The sequence below is a fragment of the Papio anubis genome, chromosome 1 (assembly GCF_008728515.1).
Source record: "Papio anubis isolate 15944 chromosome 1, Panubis1.0, whole genome shotgun sequence".
Lineage (NCBI taxonomy): Eukaryota > Metazoa > Chordata > Mammalia > Primates > Cercopithecidae > Papio > Papio anubis.
In genome coordinates, this window is record NC_044976.1 from 126,078,146 (window position 1) to 126,103,187 (window position 25,042).

At 42.4% G+C, this 25,042-nt stretch overlaps 1 protein-coding gene and 2 non-coding genes across 16 annotated transcripts in view; 1 reads left to right on the forward strand and 2 right to left on the reverse strand.

Moving 5' to 3' along the window:
* ASH1L (ASH1 like histone lysine methyltransferase) overlaps positions 1–25,042 on the reverse strand; it is a 231,662-nt gene that overhangs the window by 61,589 nt on the left and 145,031 nt on the right. For 13 of the 14 annotated variants that reach the window (XM_017947692.2, XM_031658272.1, XM_031658333.1 and 10 more), the window contains 2 exons: positions 18,593–18,772; positions 3,214–3,308 (listed from right to left, as the gene is read on the reverse strand). In XM_017947692.2, the coding sequence (XP_017803181.1) occupies positions 3,214–3,308; positions 18,593–18,772 (275 nt within the window). The remainder of the gene's footprint in view (positions 1–3,213; positions 3,309–18,592; positions 18,773–25,042) is intronic. The other variant, XM_031658349.1, reaches the window with a different exon arrangement.
* On the reverse strand, positions 18,408–18,510 carry LOC116272549. The gene has a single exon (XR_004181208.1). It is a non-coding gene; the product is annotated as a small nucleolar RNA U13 (small nucleolar RNA).
* On the forward strand, positions 22,184–22,287 carry LOC116272012. The gene has a single exon (XR_004180741.1). It is a non-coding gene; the product is annotated as a U6 spliceosomal RNA (small nuclear RNA).

Here is a 25,042-nt window from a genome sequence, read left to right on the forward strand (position 1 = left end):
CACCCATGCTGGAGTGCAATGGTGTGATCTTGAACTCCTGGATTCAAGTGATCCACCCACCTAGCCTCCCAAAGTGCTGGGATTACAAGTGTGAGCCACTGCGCCCAGCCTAGTTCTTATTTTCAAAGCCTATTTATCATAAGCAGATTTTAAATTTGCTGAGAGCCTGCTTCCACTGCTATGATCTCATTAGTAAATACAAAAGACTCTTTCAAAAGAGCTTTGGCACTAATTCTAGAGAATAAGGAACTTACTCTTACCTTCATTAAGTAAGCACACATAAAGTTTATGTAGCTGAGAATTAAACCTTGTAACTTCATGTTGTAGTTAAATCTGTCTACAGCCACTCAACACAGAATAATTCAAGCAAACTAATCTTTACTGAAGAACTTGTTTATGTCTGCTGATTAAAAAACTCTGCTGGTACTGAACTCTCTCAGGGAGAAAAGGGAATTAGCTAATCAGAATATAAACAAGAGCTCCACAGTCAAGAGGGTCAAGAGAATCATAGTTGAAAAAAACACTACAAGACATAGAATCAACATCAAGTATACAATTAAGGTGCTCCTGGTTTCATACTATGTGTTTAATGAACCCCTTTAAAGCAATTTTGTTTAAACAAACCGAATATGTGAAGAAAACCTGTCACCTACATTCAATATTTTATCCTAATTTCTTCTTTTCTTTTTTTTTTTGAGACAGAGTCTCACTCTGTTGTCCGGGCTGGAGTGCAGTGGCGCGATCTCCGCTCACTGCAAGCTCCGCCTCCCGGGTTCACGCCATCCTCCTGCCTCAGTCTCCCGAGTAGCTGGGACTACAGGCACCCGCCACCATGGCCAGCTAATTTTTTGTACTTTTTAGTAGAGACGGGGTTTCACTGTGTTAACCAGGATGGTCTCGATCTCTGACCTTGTGATCTGCCTGCCTAGGCCTCCCAAAGTGTTGGGATTACAGGCATGAGCCACCACGCCCAGCCTTCTCCTTTTCTTTCATTTGTATGGCAAATATTTGATAAATTTCTATTATGTACCAGGTACTGGGAAATCCAGGGAGAGTAAGAAGGACAATGATCCTGTACTACTGGAGATTATAATCTAATGGAGGAGACAGATAAATAAATAAATATTGTAATTACAGATATAGAGAGTGATGTTACCTACAACAAAGAGAGGTGAAGCCTCTTTTGGTGAGACAATCAGGAAAATTATTTTAAAGAAAATGGTATTGAAGCTGATACTGACATTAAGATCATCCTTAAAAGAGTATCAGAAACCAACCATGGGAAGACTCTGAAAAAGAGCTTCTCAGGCAATGGGAATAACAAGCATAATGACCCTCCGGTGGGAAAAAGCTTGCTATGTTCTAGAAACTGAAAGAAGGCCAGTATGATACAATATAGTGAATAAGATTGAAATGGGAATGAATAAATGGAGAGAGATGGGGTAATCAGGAACCAGATCATTCAAGTCAAAAAATTTGCTTTTTAATCTGATGGTAAGCCATGCAAAGGTTTTAAGTATGATCTGGGTTAGGTTAAAAAATAATTTCTGTTTTTACTGAGTAGAGGCTGGGCCACATGGAAACACGACTGGAAATAGATCTGTTAGATGGCCATTGCAGCAGCCTGAAGAAGAGATACTACTGTCACAGACTTGAGAGAGAGCAATGGAATTTGGAGAGAAGTCGGATATATTTCAGGGATAGAAACACAACAGAACTTGAAGATGAACTGGATAAGGGACAGAAAAAAAATGGGAGGAACTTAGAATGACTTCTTGGTACCTTTTACTTATCTGATAAGCTCAATAATAGGGTCCTAGAAGGTACTACAATCCAAATGCTAAACAAAGCCTTGACATTTTTGCCAAGAATGAACAGTAGAATAAATATCACTCCATTTTCAAGCAGATAAATAGTAAAAACAATGGGGCCTCTTTCTCTGATCATATGTGTGTATAAATCATCTGTTTTTTTTTTTTTTTTTTTTTTTGAGACGGAGTCTGGCTCTGTTGCCCAGGCTGGAGTGCAGTGGCCGGATCTCAGCTCACTGCAAGCCCCGCCTCCCGGGTTCACGCCATTCTCCTGCCTCAGCCTCCCGAGTAGCTGGGACTACAGGCGCCCGCCACCTCGCCCGGCTAATTTTTTTTGTATTTTAGTAGAGACGGGGTTTCACCGTGTTAGCCAGGATGGTCTCGATCTCCTGAACTCGTGATCCGCCCGTCTCGGCCTCCCAAAGTGCTGGGATTACAGGCTTGAGCCACCGCGCCCGGCCTAAATCATCTGTTTTTGAACGTGGAAAGTATTTGACACCGAACGGCTAACTACTTGGTTTTTCCTAGATGACATACCTAGGGAAACAAAAGGTACAGACATAGTGTTATTTATTTAATTTTTTTTAGAGATAGGATTTCTCTCTGTCAACTCAGGCTAGAGTGCAGTGGCAGGATCACGACTCACCATAGCCTTAACCTCCTAGGCTTGGGTGATCCTCTCACCTCAGCCTCCAGAGTGGCTCGGACTACAGACCTGTGCCACCACACCCAGCTAACTTTCTTATTTTTTGTAGAGACAGAGTGTCACCAAGTTGCCCAGGCCATCAACTCCTGGGCTCAAGCAATCCACCTGCCTTGGCTTCCCAAAGTGCTAGGATTATAGACATGAGCCACCATGCCCGGCCCAGTGTTATTTATTAAGGCTCCAGTGAACAAGATTTATGCCACTGTGAACCCCTGACTATCAAACAGTGTACAAAATTCTTCAGAGTAGGGCCGGGTGTGGTGGCTCAAGCCTGTAATCCCAGCACTTTGGGAGGCCAAGACGGGCGGATCACGAGGTCAGGAGATCGAGACCATCCTGATTAACCCGGTGAAACCCCGTCTCTATTAAAAAATACAAAAAACTAACCGGGCAAGGTGGTGGGCGCCTGTAGTCCCAGCTATTCGGGAGGCTGAGGCAGGAAAATGGCGTAAACCCAGGAGGCGGAGCTTGCAGTGAGCTGAGATCCGGCCACTGCACTCCAGCCTGGGCGACAGAGCGAGACTCTGTCTCAAAAAAAAAAAAAAAATTCTTCAGAGTAAGTTTAAGTAAAATGGTAAAGAAGAGCTTGATCCCACTGGAGAAACAGAAATAATAACAAGATTAAAAAGACATTTCCCTCAAACCCAGGAAATACTGTTTCTTCTCAGCAATATATTGTGTGGACTTAGTACTTACCAACATGAATGGGCGCTGGGAATAATCCATATTCATGCTCTCCTGGAGTATACTCCAGCTTCTCTTTCTTTAATTGGATCAATCGACTCTTTGGGCTGTGATAAAAAAAGAATGGGAAACAGTTAGAGGCAAAGAAATTTCTTCCCGTAGTCAAATACAGACAACAGATCATTCTACGAGGAGAGGGTACCAAGTACATTGAAAAATTTAAAAAAAAAAATCTTTACTTCTGAAATTGTCTTTAAGAAAGAGGATCTTGGCTGGGCATGGGGGTTCACGTCTGCAATCCCAACACTTTGGGAAGCTGAGGTGGGAGGACTGCCTGAGCCCAGGAATTTGAGACTGGCCTGGGTAACAAGTGAGACCCTATCTCTATTTTTTAAAAAAAGAAAGAAAAGAAAGAGGCTCTTTTATTTTCTCCAACAGTTTTGGAGAAGGAACACAAATTTTAGATCTGATTACAATGACTGCCTTATATTTGGTTACTTTATGTCAATACTGTGAAGTAGGTAAGTGGAAAGATGCTGTATAAGACTGAGCGACTTGCCTTGATTTTAGTAGTTGGGAAGGAGATTTAAGCTTCAAAACCTCAGTTTCTTGCTCAACATCTACTCACTATATTATTCTCTTGCTTTTATTCCACCATGTCTCTCTAGGCTTGTGTCTTCTACTCACATTATTGGTTTGTTTCCTAAAGTTTAAAATGAGATCTCAAGAGATTTCATAAATATATAAAGGGGAAAAAAAGAAGGAAAACAAAAAACAAAAATGAGAAAAAAGGGCCTTAGAAGAGCCTCATTTAATCATGACTATATTTTAGCTTAAAGCTCCACTTAATTCTTTTTTTTTTTTCCCAGATGGAGTTTCGCTCTTGTCACACAGGCTGGAGTGCAATGACATGATCTCAGCTCACTGCAACCTCCGTCTCCCAGGTTTAAGCAGTTCTCCTGCCTTAGCTTCCCAAGTAGCAGGGATTACAGGCATGTGTCACCACGCCTGGCTAATTTTTGTATTTTTAGTAGAGATGCGGTTTCACCCTGTTGGTCAGGCTGGTCTTGAACTCCTGACCTCAGGTGATCCATCCGCCTCGGCCTCCCAAAGTGCTAGGATTACAGGCGTGAGCCACTGTGCCCAGCCTGAAGTTCCAGTGAATAAGGCAAAGCTGATATATTTCTTTCCTCTAATAAAATTATAACACACTGACTTTTGCCGGGCGTGGTGGCTCACGCTTGTAATCCCAGCACTATGGGAGGCCGAGGCGGGTGGATTATGAAGTCAGGAGTTTGAGACCGGCCTGGCCAACACAGTAAAACCCCGTCTCTACTAAAAATACAAAAACTAGCTGGGCGTGGTGGCAGGAGCCTGTAATCCCAGCTACTTGGGAGACTAAGGCAGGAGAATTGCTTGAACCCGGGAGGCGGAGGTTGCAGTGAGATTGTGCCACTGTATTCCAGCCTAGGCGACAGAGCTAGACACTGTCTCAAAAAAAAAAAAAAAAAAAAAGCTGGGTGTGGTGGTGCATGCCTTTGGTCCCAGCTACTTGGGAGGCTGAAGTGAAAGGATCACTGGAGCCCAGGGTGGGGCAGAGGCTACAGTAAGCCCAGATAGCACACTGCACTCCAGCCTGAGTGACAGAGCCAGACTCTGTCGGGGGAAAAAAAAAAAAAGCAAGCATGGTAACAAAAGGCAATGCATGATCATGGATTATATCCTGAATCAACGTAAGAAAGATTGCCAGCCAACACAGTGGCTCATGCCTGTAATCCCAGCAGTTTGGGAGGCCAAGGCGGGTGGATTACCTGAGGTCAGGAGTTCAAGACCAGCCTGGCCAACATGGAGAAATCCCATCTCTACTAAAAATACAAAAATTACCTGGGTGTGGTGGCGCACACTTGTAATCCCAGCTACTCAAGAGGCTGAGACTGGAGAATTGCTTGAATCCCGGAGGCTGAGGTTGCAGTGAGCCGAGATTGCGCCATTGTACTATAGCCTAGGCAACAAGAGCGAAACTCCGTCTCAGGAAAAAAAAAAAAAAAAAAAAAAAAAAGAAAGACTGCCATCATAAAAGACATTATGAAGACAATCTTTATTTATTTATTTATTTCTTGAGACAGAGTCTCACTCTGTTGCCCAGGTTGGAGTGCAATGGCATGATCTTGGTTCACTGCAACTCTGCCTCCCAGGTTCAAATAATTCTTGTGCCTCAGCCTCCCGAGTAGCTGGGATTACAGGTGCCAACTACTGGGATTACACCATGCCTGGCTAGTTTTTGTATTCTTAGTAGAGACAGGATTTTATCACGTTGGCCAGGCTGGTCTCGAACTCCTGACCTCAGGTGATCCGCCTGCCTCAGCTCCCAAAGTATTGGGATTACAGGCGTGAGCCACGGCACCTGGCCAGTTTATCTTGATAATTCATAAAAACAGGTAATAAACATGATGTGCTTTAGGAAAATAGTAAATGATTTTTAATTTACTCTCATAAATTTATTAAGATTAATATTTAAACAAGTATAAAATTATTTAGTACCAAATAACTAGAGGAAAAATAGGATCAAAATCATACTGACAGGGAAAGAAAAACTGTATTGGATTTAAAACAAAGTTCCAGTAAAAACAATATATTTATAAAGACTGCTATGATCTGAGTCTATTAATATAAATCTAGGACTATAACATAGATGCACTTAAACACAGCGTAACTGACACAAATGTAGATATATGTAAAAGCACTTTATAAACAGCAAAGGAGAATACAAACATAACTTAATAGATGTAATAAACGTTGCTCATAGAAACTGTTCTGGATAGAAATATAAAGTCATTTGTCATTTGATAGTGATACATTCTGACAAATGCTGTGTGAACATCATAGAATATACTTACACAAACCTAGATGGTACAGCTTATAGGTCCTAGGCTACAAACCTGTTTAGCATGTAACTGTACTGAATACTGCAGGCAGTTGTAACACAATGGTATTTGTGTATCTAAACATTTCTAAACATAGGAAAGACAGAGTAAAAATATGGTGGTAAACGATAAAAAAGGGTACACTTTATAGTACAGAGTACTTACCATGAATGGACCTTGCAGGACTGGAAGTTGCTCTGGGTGAGTCAATGAGTGTGTGGTGAATGAATGTAAAAGCCTAGGAAATTACTGTACATTGTACAAAAAAAGCTACAAAAAAGCCAAAATGCTAGGAAAGCTATGACATTGCTAGGTGATAGGAATTTTTCTTTCTTTGCTTTTTTGAGACAGGGTCTCATTCGGTCTCCCAGGGTAGAGTGCAGTGGCAAGATCTCAGCTCACTGCAGCTGCAGCCTCAACCTCCCAGACTCAAGTGAACCTCTTGCCTCAGCCTCCTTGCCCTCTGAGTAGCTGGAACTACAGGTGCATGCTACCACGAAGGGATAGGATTTTTTTTTTTTGTAGACACAGTGTTTCACCAAGTTGCCCAGGCTGGTCTTCAACTCCTGGGCTCAAGCGACTTGCCTGCCTCAGCCTCCCAAAGTGCTAGGATTACAGGTGTGAGCCACTGTGCCTAGCCTATAAACTTTTCAGGACAAAATTTGGCACTTAATCCATTTTGAAATGTCTATCTTGGGTAAATACGAAATTGATGAACCAAAACAATTTCCTCATATTTGTTACCACATGAGAGGGCAGATGCATTTAAATCTCTTTAAGGAGATTTTAAGTCATAGATATTTTAGTAACTATATGTAGAAAATGCTGCTGGGTCCTACAAGGCATCCAAGTTGAACGAAGGGTGGCCCTAGCCATAAGAAGCTTACAATTTGGTGGAAAAACAAGTACGTATGCAGATACCTAGATTACCTATCAGAATGTGATAAAACTTTGAGGCTGGAAGCAGTGGCTCACGTATGTAATCCCAGCACTTTGGGAAGTTGAGGCAGGCAGATTACCTGAGGTTGGGAGTTAGAGACCAGACTGGCCAACATGGCTAAACCGTATCTCTACTAAAAATACAAAAATTAGCCAGGCGTGGAGGCACCTGTAATTCCAGCTACTTGGGAGGCTGAGGCATGAGAATTGCTTGAACACAGGAGACAGACGTTGCAGTGAGCTGAGATTGCACCACTGCACTCTAGCCTGGGTGATAAAGTGAGGTTGTCTCACCCCAACCCCCCTACCCAAAAAAAATGTGATAAAACTCATGACACTACTTACTAGGAGAAGATACTAAGTTCTACAAAAGGAGAAAGAAAAGTAATTGTAATTAGGAAAGAATTAAGAAAACTTATTTGAAAAGATAAATGGGATTTTGACAAGGAAAAGTGAAGTAGGGAAGGTAGTTCATACTACACAGAGCAGACATCTAGGATAAACCCCAGGAGGAAAGTATACAATGGAGGAAGTAAAGAAAATGATCAGATGTGGCTAAAGGAACAAGTATTTGAGGACTATGACTGGACAAATAACTAGAAAAATAGGTTATACAAGATGAGGGTGGGACTTAAATATTATGCAATGATTCTGCAGGAAGTAACAAGGTTTCAAAGGAATCTGGGCAGGGAATAATGACCCCATTGAGGACATATGCTGGGCATGGTGGCTCACACCTGTAATCCCAACACTTTGGGAGGCTGAGGCGGGCAAATCATGAGGTCAGGAGATCGAGACCATCCTGGTTAACATGGTGAAACCCCGTTTCTACTAAAAATACAAAAAATTAGCTGGGCGTGGTGGCATGCACCTCTAGTCCCAATTATATGGGAGGCTGAGGCAGGAGAATCACTTGAATCTGGGAGGCAGAGGTTGTAGTGAGCTGAGATCACACCACTGCAATCCAGCCTGGGCGATAGTGAGACTCCGTCTCAAAAAAAAAAACAAAAAACAAAAAAAAAAGAGGACATACTACTTCTAAAGAGGAAGAGTCTTAGAGGAGTAATTCGTCTAAGGTCACAATATAGTGACTGTGGAGTAAGACATTAAATAGTATTTTGAATGCTTACTTCATGTATGGAAAGCATTTTACCACTGATAACTGAGTACCAGGCACTATTTATCATTGCCATTTTAAAGCTGAGGACACTGAGGATCAAGGGTTGCCCAAATCAATAATTTGCCCAAATTCATATAACTAGTAACTGATGAAGCTAGGATTTGATAAATTCTATAGCCACAAATGACAATTCTATTCTACATTCCACTGGCAGTTAAACTTTTTTGAAAATACTATTTTCATAAATTACCTTTCTAAAGATGTTAACATTTCTCTCAAAACAATCTATCAACCAATGTACAGTCTACTTTCTGGAACAGATTTATTTTGCTAATTTTACTTAGATAAACATAAATTTACATATTTCAGCATAATCAACTATTTACACGGAGAGACAGTCCAGACCCATACAAAAGATAAATTAAGATCATACCAGTGTTTGTTGGGTGTGTTGGCACACGCCTGTAATCCCAGCACTTTGGGAGGCTGAGTCAGGCAGATCACTTGAGGCAAGGAGTTCGAGACCAGCCTTGGCCAAGAAGGTGAAACCCCGTCTTTACTAAAAATACAAAAATTAGCAGGGCGTAGTGGTGTATGCCTCTAATCCTAGCTGCCCATGAGGCTGAGGCATGAGAATCGTTTGAACCGGGGAGGAGGAGGTTGCAGTGAGCTGAGATCGTGCCACTGCACGCCAGCCTGGGTGACAGAGTGAGACTGTCTCAAAAAAAAAAAAAAAATTGTTAAAAAAGATTACCAGTGGCCGGGTGTGGTGGCTCATGCCTGTAATCCTAGCACTTTGGGAGGCTGAGGCGGGCGGATTACTTGAGGTCAGGAGTTCAAAACCAGCCCGGCCAACATGGTGAAACCATGTCTCTATTAAAAGTACGAAAATTCAGAGTCTCAAAGAAGCAGACTCTCTCTGTTGAAGACTTGAAGAAACAAGCCACCAACCATGAATTACACAACTGCAAAGAAATGAGTTTTACCTACATCCATGTGAGTCTGGAAAACAGCACCAGCCTCAGATGGTACCTTGATTCTAGTCTTACGGAACACAGAACAGAGGACCTGACTAAGCCAGAACTAAACTACAATTCTAGGGAATCTGTGAGATAATAAATTGATGATATTTAAGCTGCTAAATTTGTGATAATTTCTTCAACAGCAATATAAAATTAATACACATGTGTGCATGTACATTTTTTTCATTCCATGGTACTGAAAGGGGCTAGAAGTATGGCATCATAGCAATAACAAATACCCTAGTAGCAAAAAGCACATGAAAAATTCAGATTTTGACTTCTAAATAATAATCCTCACTAAAAGGAACCAAAGCTCCTTGAGGGAAATAGTTGATTCCAGATGCAGGCCAAAGAAAGAACAAGTAAAGTCTGATAAACAACAGCAGAAAAGTAAACCAAAACAAAAAACTAGATCCTCACTACGCAAACAGCAGAAAGCAGGGAAGTGCTCAAAGATGAGTAATCTAAAGACACTTATAAAGGAAACAGGGGCCAGTTTAAAGGGGCACCTGTGGTAAAACCAGAGAATTTTGAGTAGTTTCCTATAAAATGCTAATAGATTATAATATATTCAATTTTATGCCAAGCATGATAGCTTATGCCTCCTAGCACTTTGGGAGGCTGAGGCAGAAGGACTTCTTGAGCCCAGGAGTTGGAGTCAAGCCTGGGCAACATAGGGAGACCCTGTCTCTGGAGAAAAACAAACAAACAAACAAAACCATTCAAACAAACAAAAAATTCATGTGTCTATACGGTATTCAAACAAAACAAAACAAAACAAGAGAGTTTATGCAGAAAAAAAAAGAGAAACTCATCTTCACTAGAAAATGTCAGCTAAAAAATCAAGAAATAATGGAATTATAAAATTTTCTGTTTTTTCTCTTTCTTCTTTTTTTTTTGGGGGGGGGACGAAGTCTTGCTCTGTTGCCCAGGCTGGAGTTTAGTGGCGCAATCTCAGCTCACTACAACCTCTGCTTCCTGGGTTCAAGTGATTCTCCTGCCTCAGCCTCCCAAATAGCTGGGACTACAGGTGCATGCCACCAGGCCTGGCTAATTTTTACATTTTTGGTAGAGACGGGGTTTCACCACATCGGCCAGGGTGGTCTTGAACTCCTGACCTCAGTCGATCTGCCTCTCAAAGTTCTGGGATTACAGGGGTGAGCAACCACACCCGGCAAAAATTGTCATTTTTCAACCATCAATGTAATTACTAACTTAGAAAAAAAAATTAATGGATGATTAAATGTTAGATTAAAAAAACTGATAGAGAACAAGCCATAGCCTTAAATGTCAACCCATGGTTTATGTACCAATTACAATGGAAAAAAGTGTATCTTTACAATGAAAAGATTTGGTGGATACCACCTTAACTAAATAATCAAACATGGCACCATCAACTCTGGGACAGTAAGTGGGATGCAAAAAGAAGTATAAAGTATCACATATATAATATTCCTGCTATGATTTTTAAATTTTAGTTTTATTTATTTTTATTTTTGTAGAGACTGGAACTCACTATGTTGCCCAGGCTCCTCTTGAACCCCAGGCCTCAAGTGATCCTCCAGCCTCAGCCTCCCAAAATGTTGAGATTACAGGCATAAGCCATCTCTCCCAGACCTCTGCCAAGACTTTTTTAAACCTAAATCTAATCACGAAGATAGGATCAAAGAAATCTAAAATGAAGGGCATTCTAAAAGACAACAAAAGCCTGAGGTTTTTTTTTTTTTTTTTTAAGACGGAGGCTCTGTCGCCCAGGCTGGAATGCAGTGGCGCTATCTCGGCTCACTGCAAGCTCCACCTACTGGATTCATGCCATTCTCCTGCCTCAGCCTCCCGAGTAGCTGGGACTACAGTCGCCTGCCATCACACCCGGCTTATTTTTTGTATTTTTAGTAGAGACGGAGTTTCATCATGTTAGCCAGCATGGTCTCGATCTCCTCAACTCATGATCTGCCCACCTTGGCCTCCCATAGTGCTGGGATTACAGGCATGAGCCACCACGCCTGGCCAAGCCTGAGCTCTTAAAAACTGGTCGATCTTGGCCAGGCATGGTGGCTCAGACCTGTAATCCCAGCACTTTGGGAAGCTGGGGCGGGCGGATCACTTGAGGTCAGGAGTTTGAGACCAGCCTGGTCAATATGGTGAAACCCTGTCTCTACTAAAAATACAAAAATTAGCCAAGCATGGTGGTGGGCACCTGTAATCTCAGCTATTTGGGAGGCTGAGACAGGAGAATTGCTTGAACTCCATCATAAAACAACAACAAAAAAAGTTTATATTATTTTCTCTTTCTTTTTTTGAGACAGGGTTTCAAAAAAACGCTTTGTCACTTAGGCTGGAATGCAGTGGCACGAACACAATTCACTGCAGCCTCGGAACCCTGGGCTCAAGTGATCTGCTCATTTCAGTCTCACAAGTAGCTGGGACTACAGGTGTGCACCACCACTCCCGGTGTATTTTTATTTTATTTATTTATTTATTTATGAGGCAGAGGTTTGCTCTGTCACCCAGGCTGGACTGCAACGGCGCAATCTCGGCTCACTGCAACCTCTGCCTCCGGGGTTCAAAGGATTCTTCTGCCTTGGCCTCCCAAGTAGCTGGGATTACAGGCGCCTGCCACCATGCCCAGCTAATTTTTGTATTTTTAGCAGAGACAGGGTTTTGTTATGTTGGTCTGACTGGTCTTGAACTCCTGACCTCAAGTAGTCCACCTGCCTTGGCCTCCCAAAGTGTTAGGATTACAGGCGTGAGCCACTGCACTTGGCCTGAATTCTTAAATTTTTAGTAGAGACAAGGTCTCACTATGTTGCCCAGGTTGGTCTTGAACTCCTGGGCTCAAGCAATCCTCCAGCTCCAGCCTCCCAAAGTGCTGGGATTACAGGCATGAGCAATTGCACCTGGCCCACTTCATTTTTATTCTATTGTATGATATTACAATAGTAGATACACGTCAGTATACATTTGTCAAAACCCATGGAATGTATACCACCAAGAGTGAACCCTAAAGTAACTACAGACTTTGGGTAATAATGGTATGTCAATGTAGGTACATGGATCATAACACATGTATCACAACGGTGTGGTGCAATAGTGGGCAGGTTGTGTGTATGAAGAACAGGGTGTATATGAAAACTCTGTACTTTCCACTCAATTTTGCTGTGAAACTGAAACTGCTCTAAACATAAGTTTATTACTAAAACTACTAACGACAAAGTAGCCAGCCCACAATAATATCCTGGCTTGACATCTTTCAAGAATGCATACATATACTAAACTGACCAATGTTCTTAAAAATGCTTAAAGAATAAACCGTTTTCTTCCTACTTATTTCTGTGAGAGGAAGAGCTAGTTCTAACATAAATAAAGTGATATTTCAGTCCATTTTCAGATCAAATATTTTGTATGACCAGAGACACTTACAAATCACTGATATAAGAAATCAAATTACATCAAAAGATCATAATCTTCCATTTTTAAATCTTTAATCAAGAAAAAGCACAAAAGTAAAAAACAGAAGTGTGGTGTTATGACATATATAAATATAAATATATATATATATTGGTTTTCATCCATGGTTCCTGACTCTTAACTCCCATAGTCCCTGTTACAATGTTGGGACACTTTAAGTCTCGGGAGCGGGCCTCAGGAGATAGAATCTCTCTCTGACCTTCTGTCTTCCTTTCACCTACCTAAGGCAGGACTCTAATCTGATTGTGGGCCAAGAAAACCCTCATTCCAGAGAGGGTCCTGCCCCATACCCTAGAGAAAGGAATGTGACACAGAGAGATCAAGAAGTCTAGACAGGACATGCTGGGTTTACATCCTGTACATTTTGTCCAATCACATTTCTACATGGCTGTCAATGACGCCTATGAAGCCTCCATAAAAAATCAAAAAGAGGCCAGACGCAGTGGCTCACGCCTATAATCCCAACACTTTGGGAGGCCAAGAAGGCTGGATCACCTGAGGTCAGGAGTTTGAGACCAGCCTGGCCAAATCCCATCTTTACTAAAAATATAACGATTAGGCAGGGTGTGGTGGCTCACACCTGAAATCCTAGCACTTTGGGAGGCCGAGGTGGGTGGACTGCCTGAGTTCAGGAGTTCGTGACTAGACTGGCTAATATGGTTGTAGAGAAAAGAAAGAAAGATCAGACTGTTACTGTATCTAGTAGAAAGGGAAGACATAAGAAATTCCATTTTGACCTGTACCTTGAAAAATTGCTTTGCTGAGATGCTGTTAATTTGTAACTTTGCCCCAGCCACTTTGCTCCAACCTTGTGCTTACAGAAACATGTGTTGTATGGAATCAAGGTTTAAGGGCTCTAGGGCCATGCCTTGTTTTTTTTTCTTTTTTTTTTTTTGAGACGGAGTCTCGCTTTGTCGCCCAGGCTGGAGTGCAGTGGCCGGATCTCAGCTCACTGCAAGCTCCGCCTCCCGGGTTTACGCCATTCTCCTGCCTCAGCCCCCCGAGTAGCTGGGACTACAGGCGCCCCCCCCCCCCCCCGGGTTGTTTTTTTTTTTTTTTTTTGTATTTTTAGTAGACACGGGGTTTCACCGTATTAGCCAGGATGGTCTCGATCTCCTGACCTCATGATCCGCCCGTCTCGGCCTCCCAAAGTGCTGGGATTACAGGCTTGAGCCACCGCGCCCGGCCAAGCCGTGCCTTGTTAACAAAAGGTTTACAAGCATTATGCTTGGTAAAATCATCGCCATTCTCTAGTCTCAATAAACCAGGGGCACAATGCACTGCAAAAAGCCGCAGGGACCTCTGCCTTGGAAAGCCGCGTATTGTCCAAGGTTTCTCCCCATGTGATAGTCTGAAATATGGCCTCGTGGGATGAGAAAGACCTGACCATCCCCCAGCCCGACACCCGTAAAGCGTCTGTGCTGAGGTGGATTGGTAAAAGAGGAAGGCCTCTTGCAGTTGAGATAGAGGAAGGCCACTGTCTCCTGCCTGCCCCTGGGAACTGAATGTCTTGGTATAAAACCTGATTGCACATTTGTTCAATTCTGAGATAGGAGAAAAACTGCCCTATGGCGGGAGGCGAGACATGTTGGCAGCAATGCTGCCTTGTTATTCATTACTCCACTGAGATGTTTGGGCAGAAAGAGACATAAATCTGGCCTACGTGCACATCCAGGCATAGTACCTCCCCTTGAACTTAATTATGACATAGATTCTTTTGCTCACATGTTTTCTTGCTGACCTTCTCCCTATTATCACCCTGCTCTCCTACCACATTCCTCTTGCTGAGATAATGAATATAATAATCAATAAAAACTGAGGGCACTCACAGACCAGTGCCGGTGCAGGTCCTTGGTATGCTGAGTGCCAGTCTCCTGGGCCCACAGTTGTTTCTATATACTTTGTCTCTGTGTTTTATTTCTCTTCTCAGTCTCTCACCCTACCTGACAAGATATACCCACAGGTGTGGAGGGGCAGGCCACCCCTTCACACGGTGAAACCCTGTCTCTACTAAAATACAAAAAATTAGCCAGGCAAGGCGGCGTGTGCCTGTAGTCCCTGCTATTCAGGAGGCTGAGGCAGGAGAATTGCTTGAACCTGGGAGGCAGAGGTTGCAGTGACCCGAGATGGTGCCACTGCACTCCAGCCTGGGCGACAGAGCACGACTCCGTCTTAAAAAAAAAAAAAAAAATTAGCTGGGCATGCTGACAGGTGCCTGTAATCCCAGTTACTCCGGAGGCTGAGGCAGGAAAATCACTTGAACCTGGGAGGCAGAGGCTGCAGTGAGCCAAGATCGTACCATTGCACTCCAGCCTGGTTAACAAGAGCGAAACTCCATCTCAAAAAAACAAACAAACAAAAACACAAAAAACAAAATTCAAACAGAAAGGTTGAGAGAGTTTCTGGATAGCTGAATATGTGGAGGTTCCTGGAGGGGGTGCGCCTAAGGAGGGAATGAAAGCTCCATGCTCCTTCCCCAATGTATGTCTTCATCTATATCTTCTGCAATATCTTTTATAATAAACCAGTAAATGGAAGTACATGCTTCCTTGAGTTCTGTGAGCCATTCCAGCAAATTAGTCAAACCCAACTTGAAGCTGGTTGGTCAGAAGTTCTGGAGAGCCAGAGTTGTGACTGGTCTAAGGGAGGGTGGCAGTCTTGGGAACTCAGCACCCAACCTATAGGATCTGACACTATATTCAGGAAAACAGTGCAGAATTGAATTGAAGGACACCCAGCTGGTGCCTATTGCTTGGCGTATGGGAAAACCCTCATACCTTTGGTTACAGAAGTCTTCTGTGTTTTGTTTTCTTTTTTTAATTTTATTTAAAAAAATGTTTTTTTAAAACCAGCAGTTTGCTCTTACAGACTTCTTTCTTGATGGTTATTGTGATGTGACAGCAGAGGAAAAACACAGTCTGAGAGGTTTTCCCTAAGCAAGAAATAAAACTTGAGTTTTATTTAGCAGAAAAGTTGATAATTATATTTCTGCTCTATTTAGCAGACTCTGTTCCAAAATTATGACTGAATTAGATGTGTCCCAAAGTGTATTTCCACTTTCTCATTTCTGCTGACAGAATGTTGATTTTTTTTTTTTTTCCTTAACGGCTATTATCACCTAGAGTAATGACCATTATTTCCACAACCTGTCTTATGGCTAAAGTGTGGCTATGCAATTTAAATTGTAGCCTAAAAATTTATATAAATGTGAGTTTGAAGTTTTCTTACAAAGAAGGAGCATGGGCTGGGCACGGTGGCTCACACCTGTAATCCCAGCACTCTGGGAGGCCAAGGAGGGCGGATCACCTAAGGTCAGGAATTCAAGACCAGTCTGGCCAACATGGTGAAACTCTGTCTCTACTAAAAATACAAAAAATTAGCTGGGCTTGGTGGCGGGCACCTGTAATCCCAGCTACTCGGGAGGTTGAGGCAGGAGAATCGCGTGAACCCGGAAGGCAGAGGTTGCAGTGAGCCGAGATCCCACCATTGCACTCCAGCCTGGGCAACAAAAGTGAAACTCCATCTCAAAAAACAAACAAACAAACCAGAAAACAAACAACAAAGAAGGAGCATGCTTTTTCTCCTCTTTTCTGTCTGTAACAAACATAGCATGGCTGGACTCTAGTAGCTATCATGGAACATGAAGCAATCTTAGGAATGCATAATTAGTACTGAGATAGAAGGAAAAAAAAGGAGCCTCGGTCCCTGAAGACATTGTGAAGGTACTTCACAACTTCTCTTAAATTAAAAAAATAGTGCCTATCTTTTTAAAGTCTTGGTTATTTGAGATGATTTATTATTATAATTAGCTAAACTTAAGCTTCATTAGTAAAACGTTTTCATGACCTAAGAAGCACGTACGGAGTATAAAAATTTTGTGATACCTACCTCAGTGACAAATCAATAAAAATCTTTTTTTTTTTTTTTTTTTTTGAGATGGAGTCTCACTTTGTCACCCAGGCTGGAGTGCAGTGGCCGGATCTCAGCTCACTGCAAGCTCCGCCTCCCGGGTTTACGCCATTCTCCTGCCTCAGCCTCCCGAGTAGCTGGGACTACAGGCGCCCACCACCTCGCCCGGCTAGTTTTTTGTATTTTTTAGTAGAGACGGGGTTTCACCGTGTTAGCCAGGATGGTCTCGATCTCCTGACCTCGTGATCCGCCCTTCTCTGCCTCCCAAAGTGCTGGGATTACAGGCTTGAGCCACCGCGCCCGGCAATAAAAATCTTTTAAATGCAAAATAAAGTGGCATGGTTTACATGTCAATTACTTTACCACCACCAAATGAGATGTATCTCTAAAATCTAAGGTTTCCTCTTTCAATCTTATTAGTCGTTTTGTCTAAATTCAGATATTCATGACTTTTTGATAGAAACTGAGAGAGATTTTGCCACTAGTCATTCATTCCATTTATTTTCCACCCTGCTACTGGAGTTATCTTAAATAAACCTACGCCTTTCACATCCATCCCCCCAAACTCATTTTTGATTTCCTATAGCAAAATAGCATACATTTTTTTTTTTTTTTTTGAAATGGAGTTTTGCTCTTGTTGCCCAGGCTGGAGTGCAATGGTGTGATCTCGGCTCACCACAACCTCTGCCTCCCGGGTTCAAGTGATTCTCCTGCCTCGGCCTCCCAAGTAGCTGGGATTACAGGCATGTGCCACCACACCTGGCTAATTTTGTATTTTTAGTAGAAATGGGGTTTCTCCATGTTGGTCAGGCTGGTCTCAAACTCCCAACCTCAGGTGATCCACCCACCTCGGCCTCCCAAAGTGCTGGAATTACAGGCATGAGCCACTGCTCCCATCCAAAACAAAATATCTTAAAGTTAACCAAACATCTCAAAGTCCATGGTTATATGTCCCTTATCATATAATGCTTATTTACCATAGGGCCACTACATTTCAGAACCCTAAACTTTCCAAGTTGTTTTGATATATGAAAACTCTGTATCCTAGGATGTGCCTTTTTACACACTGTTCTGACTAGAATATCCTTCTCCATCTGGTAAACTACTACCAAACCTCTAAATCCTAATTCAACCAGAAAATATTTCTTAATTGATGATAATTTGCTATCCCTTTGATGCTTTAAAAATTATCAGAGTGCTTATTAAGTTGTAATCTGCCAAGATAATACGAAGTTCTTAAAAGCAAGGCAAATATTTTATTCACCTGACAAAATTCATGGAACACAGCGTCCAATCAATACAAAATAAAGTCACCAATATAAAAAATGAAGTCACCAATATCATTTTAGTTAGAGCCATTTTTTCCTTAAGTTAATAAGAAAAGCATCCTTGGGGCTGGGCGCTGTGGCTCATGCCTGTAATCCCAGCACTTTGGGAGGCTGAGGCAGGTGGATCACGAGGTCAGGAGACCTAGACCATCCTGGCTAACATGGTGAAACCCCATCTGTATTATAAATACAAAAAATTAGCTGGGCGTGGTGGCAGGGCCTGTAGTCCCAGCTACTCAGGAGGCTGAGGCAGGAGAATGGTGTGAACCGTGCAGGCAGAGTTGGCAGTGAGCTGAGATCGCGCCACTGCACTCCAGCCTGGGTGACAGAGCGAGACTCCATCTCAAAAAAAAAAAAGAAACGCGTCATTAGAATCTCAATCTAGTAAGGCAGAGAGAAGATAATGATCAGAAAGACAATTAGTCTCATACAACATAAGACAGTACAGTGAACACTGATATTTGTGTATATTACTTTTGTATGGATTTTCCCCCCACATCAGAAAGGGTAATGTATTGACCTTAACACAAAGTTTGAGGGAGGCGTACCTCACACGAGCGCAAAAACACAATCATCATGCTTATTAAATACACAAGAATCTATATTGTTTTTTGATAGTCAAAGTATTTTTTTCAAACGTGGAAGAAAAAGGGATGTTAGCTAATAGGTACTACTACTTACTCTGTAGTTTTGTAAACGTCAGAATACAGCCCTGCTTTCTGATACTTCTTCTTTGGGGGACGTGGGGGCTTCTTTTCCCTTGGGATGAGAGAAAGCACAGGCTGCAAGGTACTTTCAGGTTCAGGAGGTTTAGCTGGGGTTTCAGGAGGACTGGGAATCTCAACTGGTGCTTCATTAAAGCTAGAAAGAGAAGTTTAAAGATAATTTTATTGTGAAAAAAATGTTTTCCTACAAATAATTGTCTGCTTAAAAAAAATCACAGCAATTAAAAAAAGAGATACAGGGACTTCCTTATCTGGCCATGTTTAAGTAACTGGTACGAGACTTCACCTGACAAGAAGTAATAGAAATATGGTAATCTACTAGATACTTAGAGAAAACTTTATTTTATTTTAGTTTTTGAGTCGCAGTCTTGCTCTGTCACCCAGGCTAGGGTGCAGGGGCACAATCTTGGCTCATTGCCTCCTGAGTTCAAGTGATTTCTTCTGCCTCAGCCTCCCAAGTAGCTGGGATTACAGGGGCACGCCACTACGCCCAGCTAAGTTTTGTATTTTTAGCAGAGACAGGGTTTCACCATGTTGGCCAGGCTGGTCTTTAACTACTGACCTCAAGTGATACGCCCGCCTCGGCCTCCCAAGTGCTGGGATTATAGGCGTGAGCCACTGTGCCTTGCATGAGAAAAATTAAAAGATGATTGTTATCAGATACTGGACAACAGTGAGTACAGCACTGTGATCCCTGAGAAATCTGAAAAAAATGCGGTGAGTTACACAATCACCTTGCCTTTCTTTTCTGTTTTTCTTTTTGTTTTTTGAGATGGAGTCTCACTCTGTTGCCCAGGTTTGAGTGCAGTGGCACAATCTCGTCTCACTGCAACTTCTGCCTCCTGGGTTCCAGAGATTCTCCTGCCTCAACCTCCTGAGTAGCTGGGATTACAGGCACCTGTCACCACATCTGGATGATTTTTGTATTTTTAGTAGAGACAGGGTTTCATCATGTTGGACAGGCTGGTCTCAAACTCCTAACATCAGGTAATCCGCCCACCCAAAGTGCTGGGATTACAGGCATGAGCCACTGCGCCCAGCCCCACCTTGCCTTTCTTTTCTTTTCCTTCCTTTTCCCTTTCCCTTTTCTCTCTTTCTCTCTCTCTCTCTGTCTTTCTTTTTGTGAGATGGAGTCTTGCTCTGTTTCCCAGGCTGGAGTGCAGTGGTGTGATCTCGGTTCACTGCAACCTCTGCCGCTGGGCTCAAGTGATTCTCCTACCTCAGCTTCCTGAGTAGCTGGGATTACAAGCACGTGCCACCACACCCAGCTTATTGTTTTTTTTGTATTTTTAGTAGAGATGGGGTTTCACCATGCTGCCCAGGATGGTCTTGAATTCCTGATCTGAGGTGATCTGCCCACCTCAGCTTCCCAAAGTGTTGGAATTACAGGCGTGAGCTATCACACCCAGCCCACGCCTTGCCTTTCTAAGAATGACTGTGGTACAGAAGTAGAAACCAAGCAGAGAATGGCCAAACTGATATATCCCTTGAAAAGGGATATATCAGAGTACACAGGGACTGAGATAGCTGGAATTTGTGGAACTGAGTATCAGAATGGAAAAAGCTACAGAGAATTATAACTCTAGAAATCTAACTATGGGTGTCTCTTTCAGCATACTGCTAAACAACACTACATTGTGCATGTGAAGGGTAAAATTCCATATGGCTGAACAAAGAACTACCAGAAAACTGTAACCTGAGCAATTCACACAACTCACACATGATGGCAGATACTCAGATTCCATTAGGCAAAGTAGAAAGACATTGTTCAACAATAGGGGACATTAAACAGTAAGCTTAGAGAGTAATGTTATCCACTGTTAGAGGGTTTAATTATCCTGACATAAAGACCAGCCTTGGCCGGGCGCGGTGGCTCAAGCCTGTAATCCCAGCACTTTGGGAGGCCGAGACGGGTGGATCACGAGGTCAGGAGATCGAGACCATCCTGGCTAACACGGTGAAACCCCGTCTCTACTAAAAAAAAATGCAAAAAATTAGCCGGGCGAGGTGGTGGGCGCCTGTAGTCTCAGCTACTCGGGAGGCTGAGGCCGGAGAATGGCGTGAACCCAGGAGGCAGAGCTTGCAGTGAGCTGAGATCCGGCCACTGCACTCCAGCCTGGGTGACAGAGCGAGACTCCGTCTCAAAAAAAAGACCAGCCTTAGCTAAGCTTAAAAACAATATTCATGAGAATCCAAACTGATCCATAAGTAACTTAACTGCCTACCAAAATAAAATTGAATATTTGTAAAGGAAACCAACAAAAACCAGACATACAATAATGCGACATCACAATGTCTTGCATCCAATAACAAATTCCTACATATGTCAAAATGCAGGAAAATGTGAACCAGGAGAAAAATCATTCAGTAGAAACAGCAATAGAAATAGAAATCACAAAGACAGAAAAGAAAATAACTTTGAGGTACTACTCTACAAGCATAAATCAGGAATGTAGAAGAAAATACAAAGATAATGAGGAGAGGAATGGAAGACTTAACAACAACAACAAAAGGAATATTGAGAATTGATAAATACCAAATCTGAAATGAAAAACTGGAGAGTACTTAACAGCAAATAAGGTACTGGAGATCAGTGAACTTGAAGACAGCAATAGAAACAACACAAACTGACACACAGAGATTAAAGGAAAGAATAAATTAGTAGAGAATATAATACTAACAGAATCTTAGAATTTCAGGAAAGGAAAAAACTTACTACTAAAAACAACTGAACACTTGGAAAACAACAAAAACCAGATATACAATGATGTAATGTTCACAACATAAAAAATTCACAATGAAAAAAATTGAGAATTATGGCTAAAAAGTTTCCCAACTTGATAAAAAGTATAACCTCAGCGTTAGAAGAAACTAAGCAAACCACAGGCAGGATTTAACAAATAAGGTACAGTATATCATAATAAACTTGCTAAAAACTACTGATGAAGAAAACAAAAGAAGCTAAAGAGGCCGGGTGCAGTCCAGCATTTTGGGAGGCCGAGGCGGGCGGATCACAAGGTCAGGAGATCGTGACCATCCTGGCTAATATGGTGAAACCCCGTCTCTACTAAAAATACAAAAAAAAAAAAAAATTAGCCAGGCATGGTGGCGGGCACCTGCAGTCCCAGCTATTCGGGAGGCTGAGGCAGGAAAATGGTGTGAACTTGGGAGGCAGAGCTTGCAGTGAGCTGAGATCGTGCCACTGCACTCCAGCCTGGGAGGCCAAAAACAAACAAAAAGAACAGCTGAAGAAAAAACACATCTTATAAAAAGGGGCAAAGCACAGTGGCTTAAGCCTGTAAACCCAGCACTTTGTGTGTCTGATGCAGAAGTATTGCTTGAGCCCAGGAATTCAAGACCAGCCTGGGCAACATAGCAAGACCCGTTTCTTAAAAAAAAAAAAAAAAAAAGTTTAGATATCACATCCAAAACAATGCAAACCAGAAGACAATGTAATGACATCTAAGAGTGCTAAAAGGAGAGGGAAAGGGGAAGCTTATCAAAATAGAAATCTAAGTCAAACAAAAACATTAAAAAAAAAAAAGATGTGCTTGATTCAGTAGGACATACACTAAAATTGGAACAATACAGAGATTAGCATTGCCCTGGTGCAAGAATGACATGCAAACTTGTGAAGTGTTCCATATTTTTAAACAAAGCATTTTACTTAAAAAATAATACAGGTGATTCTTGTTCCAGACAAAAAAATGGAACAGATGTATATCTACCTCTCATTTTACTAAGTACAACTAAAAGCTCTGGAAATTATCTATAATGTAAACATAAGCAAACATACTAGCAATGACCAGGCAGGAAGTTTCCCAGATACTTGATTTGCCTCATATGTACAGGTTAAATTGAATAAAGTTTCCCTATTATTAAGGACAAGGCAAATATATAATTTCATCATATATGTTCAGTATCATAATAGAGGTCCTAGCCAGCGCAACAAGGCCAGAAAAAGAAAACAACATTGAAAAGGAAGAATTACAAACTATCTCTACTCGCACATTATTTGACTGTCTATATAAAAACACCCAAAGACTCTACAAAAGAGAAAGTACTACAATTAGTGAATTACACAACAATGTTGAGGAATCCAAGGTCAAATTCAACTGTATTTCTATGTTCTATCAATGAGAAAATTGAAATCAAAATTAAACAATGCTACTTACAACGATAGAAAAGTAGCCAGGCAGGGTGGCTCACTCCTATAATCCCAACACTGTGGGAGGATGAGGCGGGCAGATCACCTAAGGTCAGGAGTTTGAGACCAACCTGGTGAACATGGTGAAACCCTGTCTCTCCTTAAAATACAAAAATAAGCTGGGTATGGTGGCATGCACCTGTAGTCCCAGCTCCTCAGGAAGCTGAGGCAGGAGAATCGCTTGAACCCAGGAGGTGGAGGTTGCATTGAGCCAAGATGGCAGCGTTGCACTCCAGCCTGGGCAACAGAATGAGACGCCATCTCAAAAACAAACAAACAAACAAAAAAGAAAAGCATTAAATGCTTAGATACATATCAAACAAAATAATACAGAACTATAATTTCTTTATAAATTTATAAATATAAGTATAAATTTAAAAGAAAACCAAAATATAAATCTAACCAAATACATGCAGTACATAAGAGTATAAACAAAACAATGAATTAAAAAAAAAAAAAAAAAAGGCCAGGCACGGTGGCTCATGCCTGTAATCCCAGCACTTTGGGAGGCCGAGGCAGGTGAATTACTTGAGGTCAGGAGTTCGAGGCCAGCCTGGCCAACATGGTGAAACCCCATCTCTAAAATATAAAAATTAGCCGGGCATGCTGCCAGGCACCTGTAACCTCAGCTACTCAGGAGGCTGAGGCAGGAGAATCACTTGAGCCCAGGAGGTGGAGGTTGCAGTGAGTCAAGATCGCTCTACTGCACTTCAGCCTGGGTGACAGAGCAAGGCTCCATCTCAAAAAAAAAAAAAGAAAAGAAAAAAATCAAAAATCAAAGATAATCTAAAATTAATGGAGTGATATACCATGTCCATGGATGTCCATGGAATGAAACACTGAATGTCATTAAGATGGCAATTTCTAGGCCGGGTGCAGTGACTCATGCCTGTAATTTGAGCACTTTGGGAGGCCGAGGCGGGAGGATCACAAGGTCAGGAGATAGAGACCATCCTGGCTAACATGGTGAAACCCCGTCTCTACTGAAATACAAAAAATTAGCTGGGCGTGGTAGCAGGCACCTGTAGTCCCAGCTACTCGGGAAGCTGAGGCAGGAGAATGGCGTGAACCTGGGAGGCGGAGCTTGCAGTGAGCTGAGATTGAGCCACTGCACTCTAGCCTGGGAAACAGCGAGATTCCATCTCAAAAAAAAAAAAAAAAAAAAAAAAGATGGCAATTTCTGTCCAGGCTTGGCAGCTTTCACCTGTAATACCAGCACTTGGGGAGGCTGAGGCAGGAGGATCACTTGAGCTCAGAGGTTGGAGACCAACCTAGGCAACACAGACCCAATCTTTGCAAAAAATTTTAAAAAACTAGCCAGGTGTGGTGGCTTACACTTGTAGTCCCAGCTACTAAAGAGACTAAAGTGGGAAGATTGCTCAAACCCAGGAGGTCAAGGATGACAGTAAACCATTGCACTCTAGCCTGGGCAACACAGGAAGACTCTGTTTCTTAAAAAAAAAAAAAATTGGTGATTGCAATTTTCCCCCAAACTGATCTAACACAATCTCAAGTACCAACAGAGTTTTTTTTTTTTTTTTTTTTTTGAGAAAATGCCAAGATAATTCACGAATTGCCATGGGAAGACAAAAACTAAGGCCGGGCGTGGTGAATCACGCCTGTAATCTCCAGCACCTTGGGAGGCCGAGGCGGACGGATCATGAGGTCAGGAGATCGAGACCATCCTGGCTAACACAGTGAAACCCCGTCTCTACTAAAAATAGAAAAAATAGCCGGGCGTGGTGGTGGGCGCCTGTAGTCCCAGCTACTCGGGAGGTTGAGGCAGGAGAATAGCGTGAACCCAGGAGGCGGAGCTTGCAGTGAGCCGAGTTCGTGCCACTGCACTCCGGCCTGGGCGACAGAGCAAGACTCTGTCCGTCTCAAAAAAAAAAAAAAAAAAACCAAAAAAAAACACTAAAAAAAAATTGGAGGATTTATCTAATTTCAAGAGTTACTGTAGGCCGGGCGCGGTGGCTCAAGCCTGTAATCCCAGCACTTTGGGAGGCCGAGACGGGTGGATCATGAGTTCAGGAGATCGAGACCATCCTGGCTAACATGGTGAAACCCCGTCTCTACTAAAATACAAAAAAAATTAGCCGGGCGAGGTGGCGGGCGCCTGTACTCCCAGCTACTCGGGAGGCTGAGGCAGGAGAATGGCGTGAACCTAGGAGGCGGGGCTTGCAGTGAGCTGAGATCTGG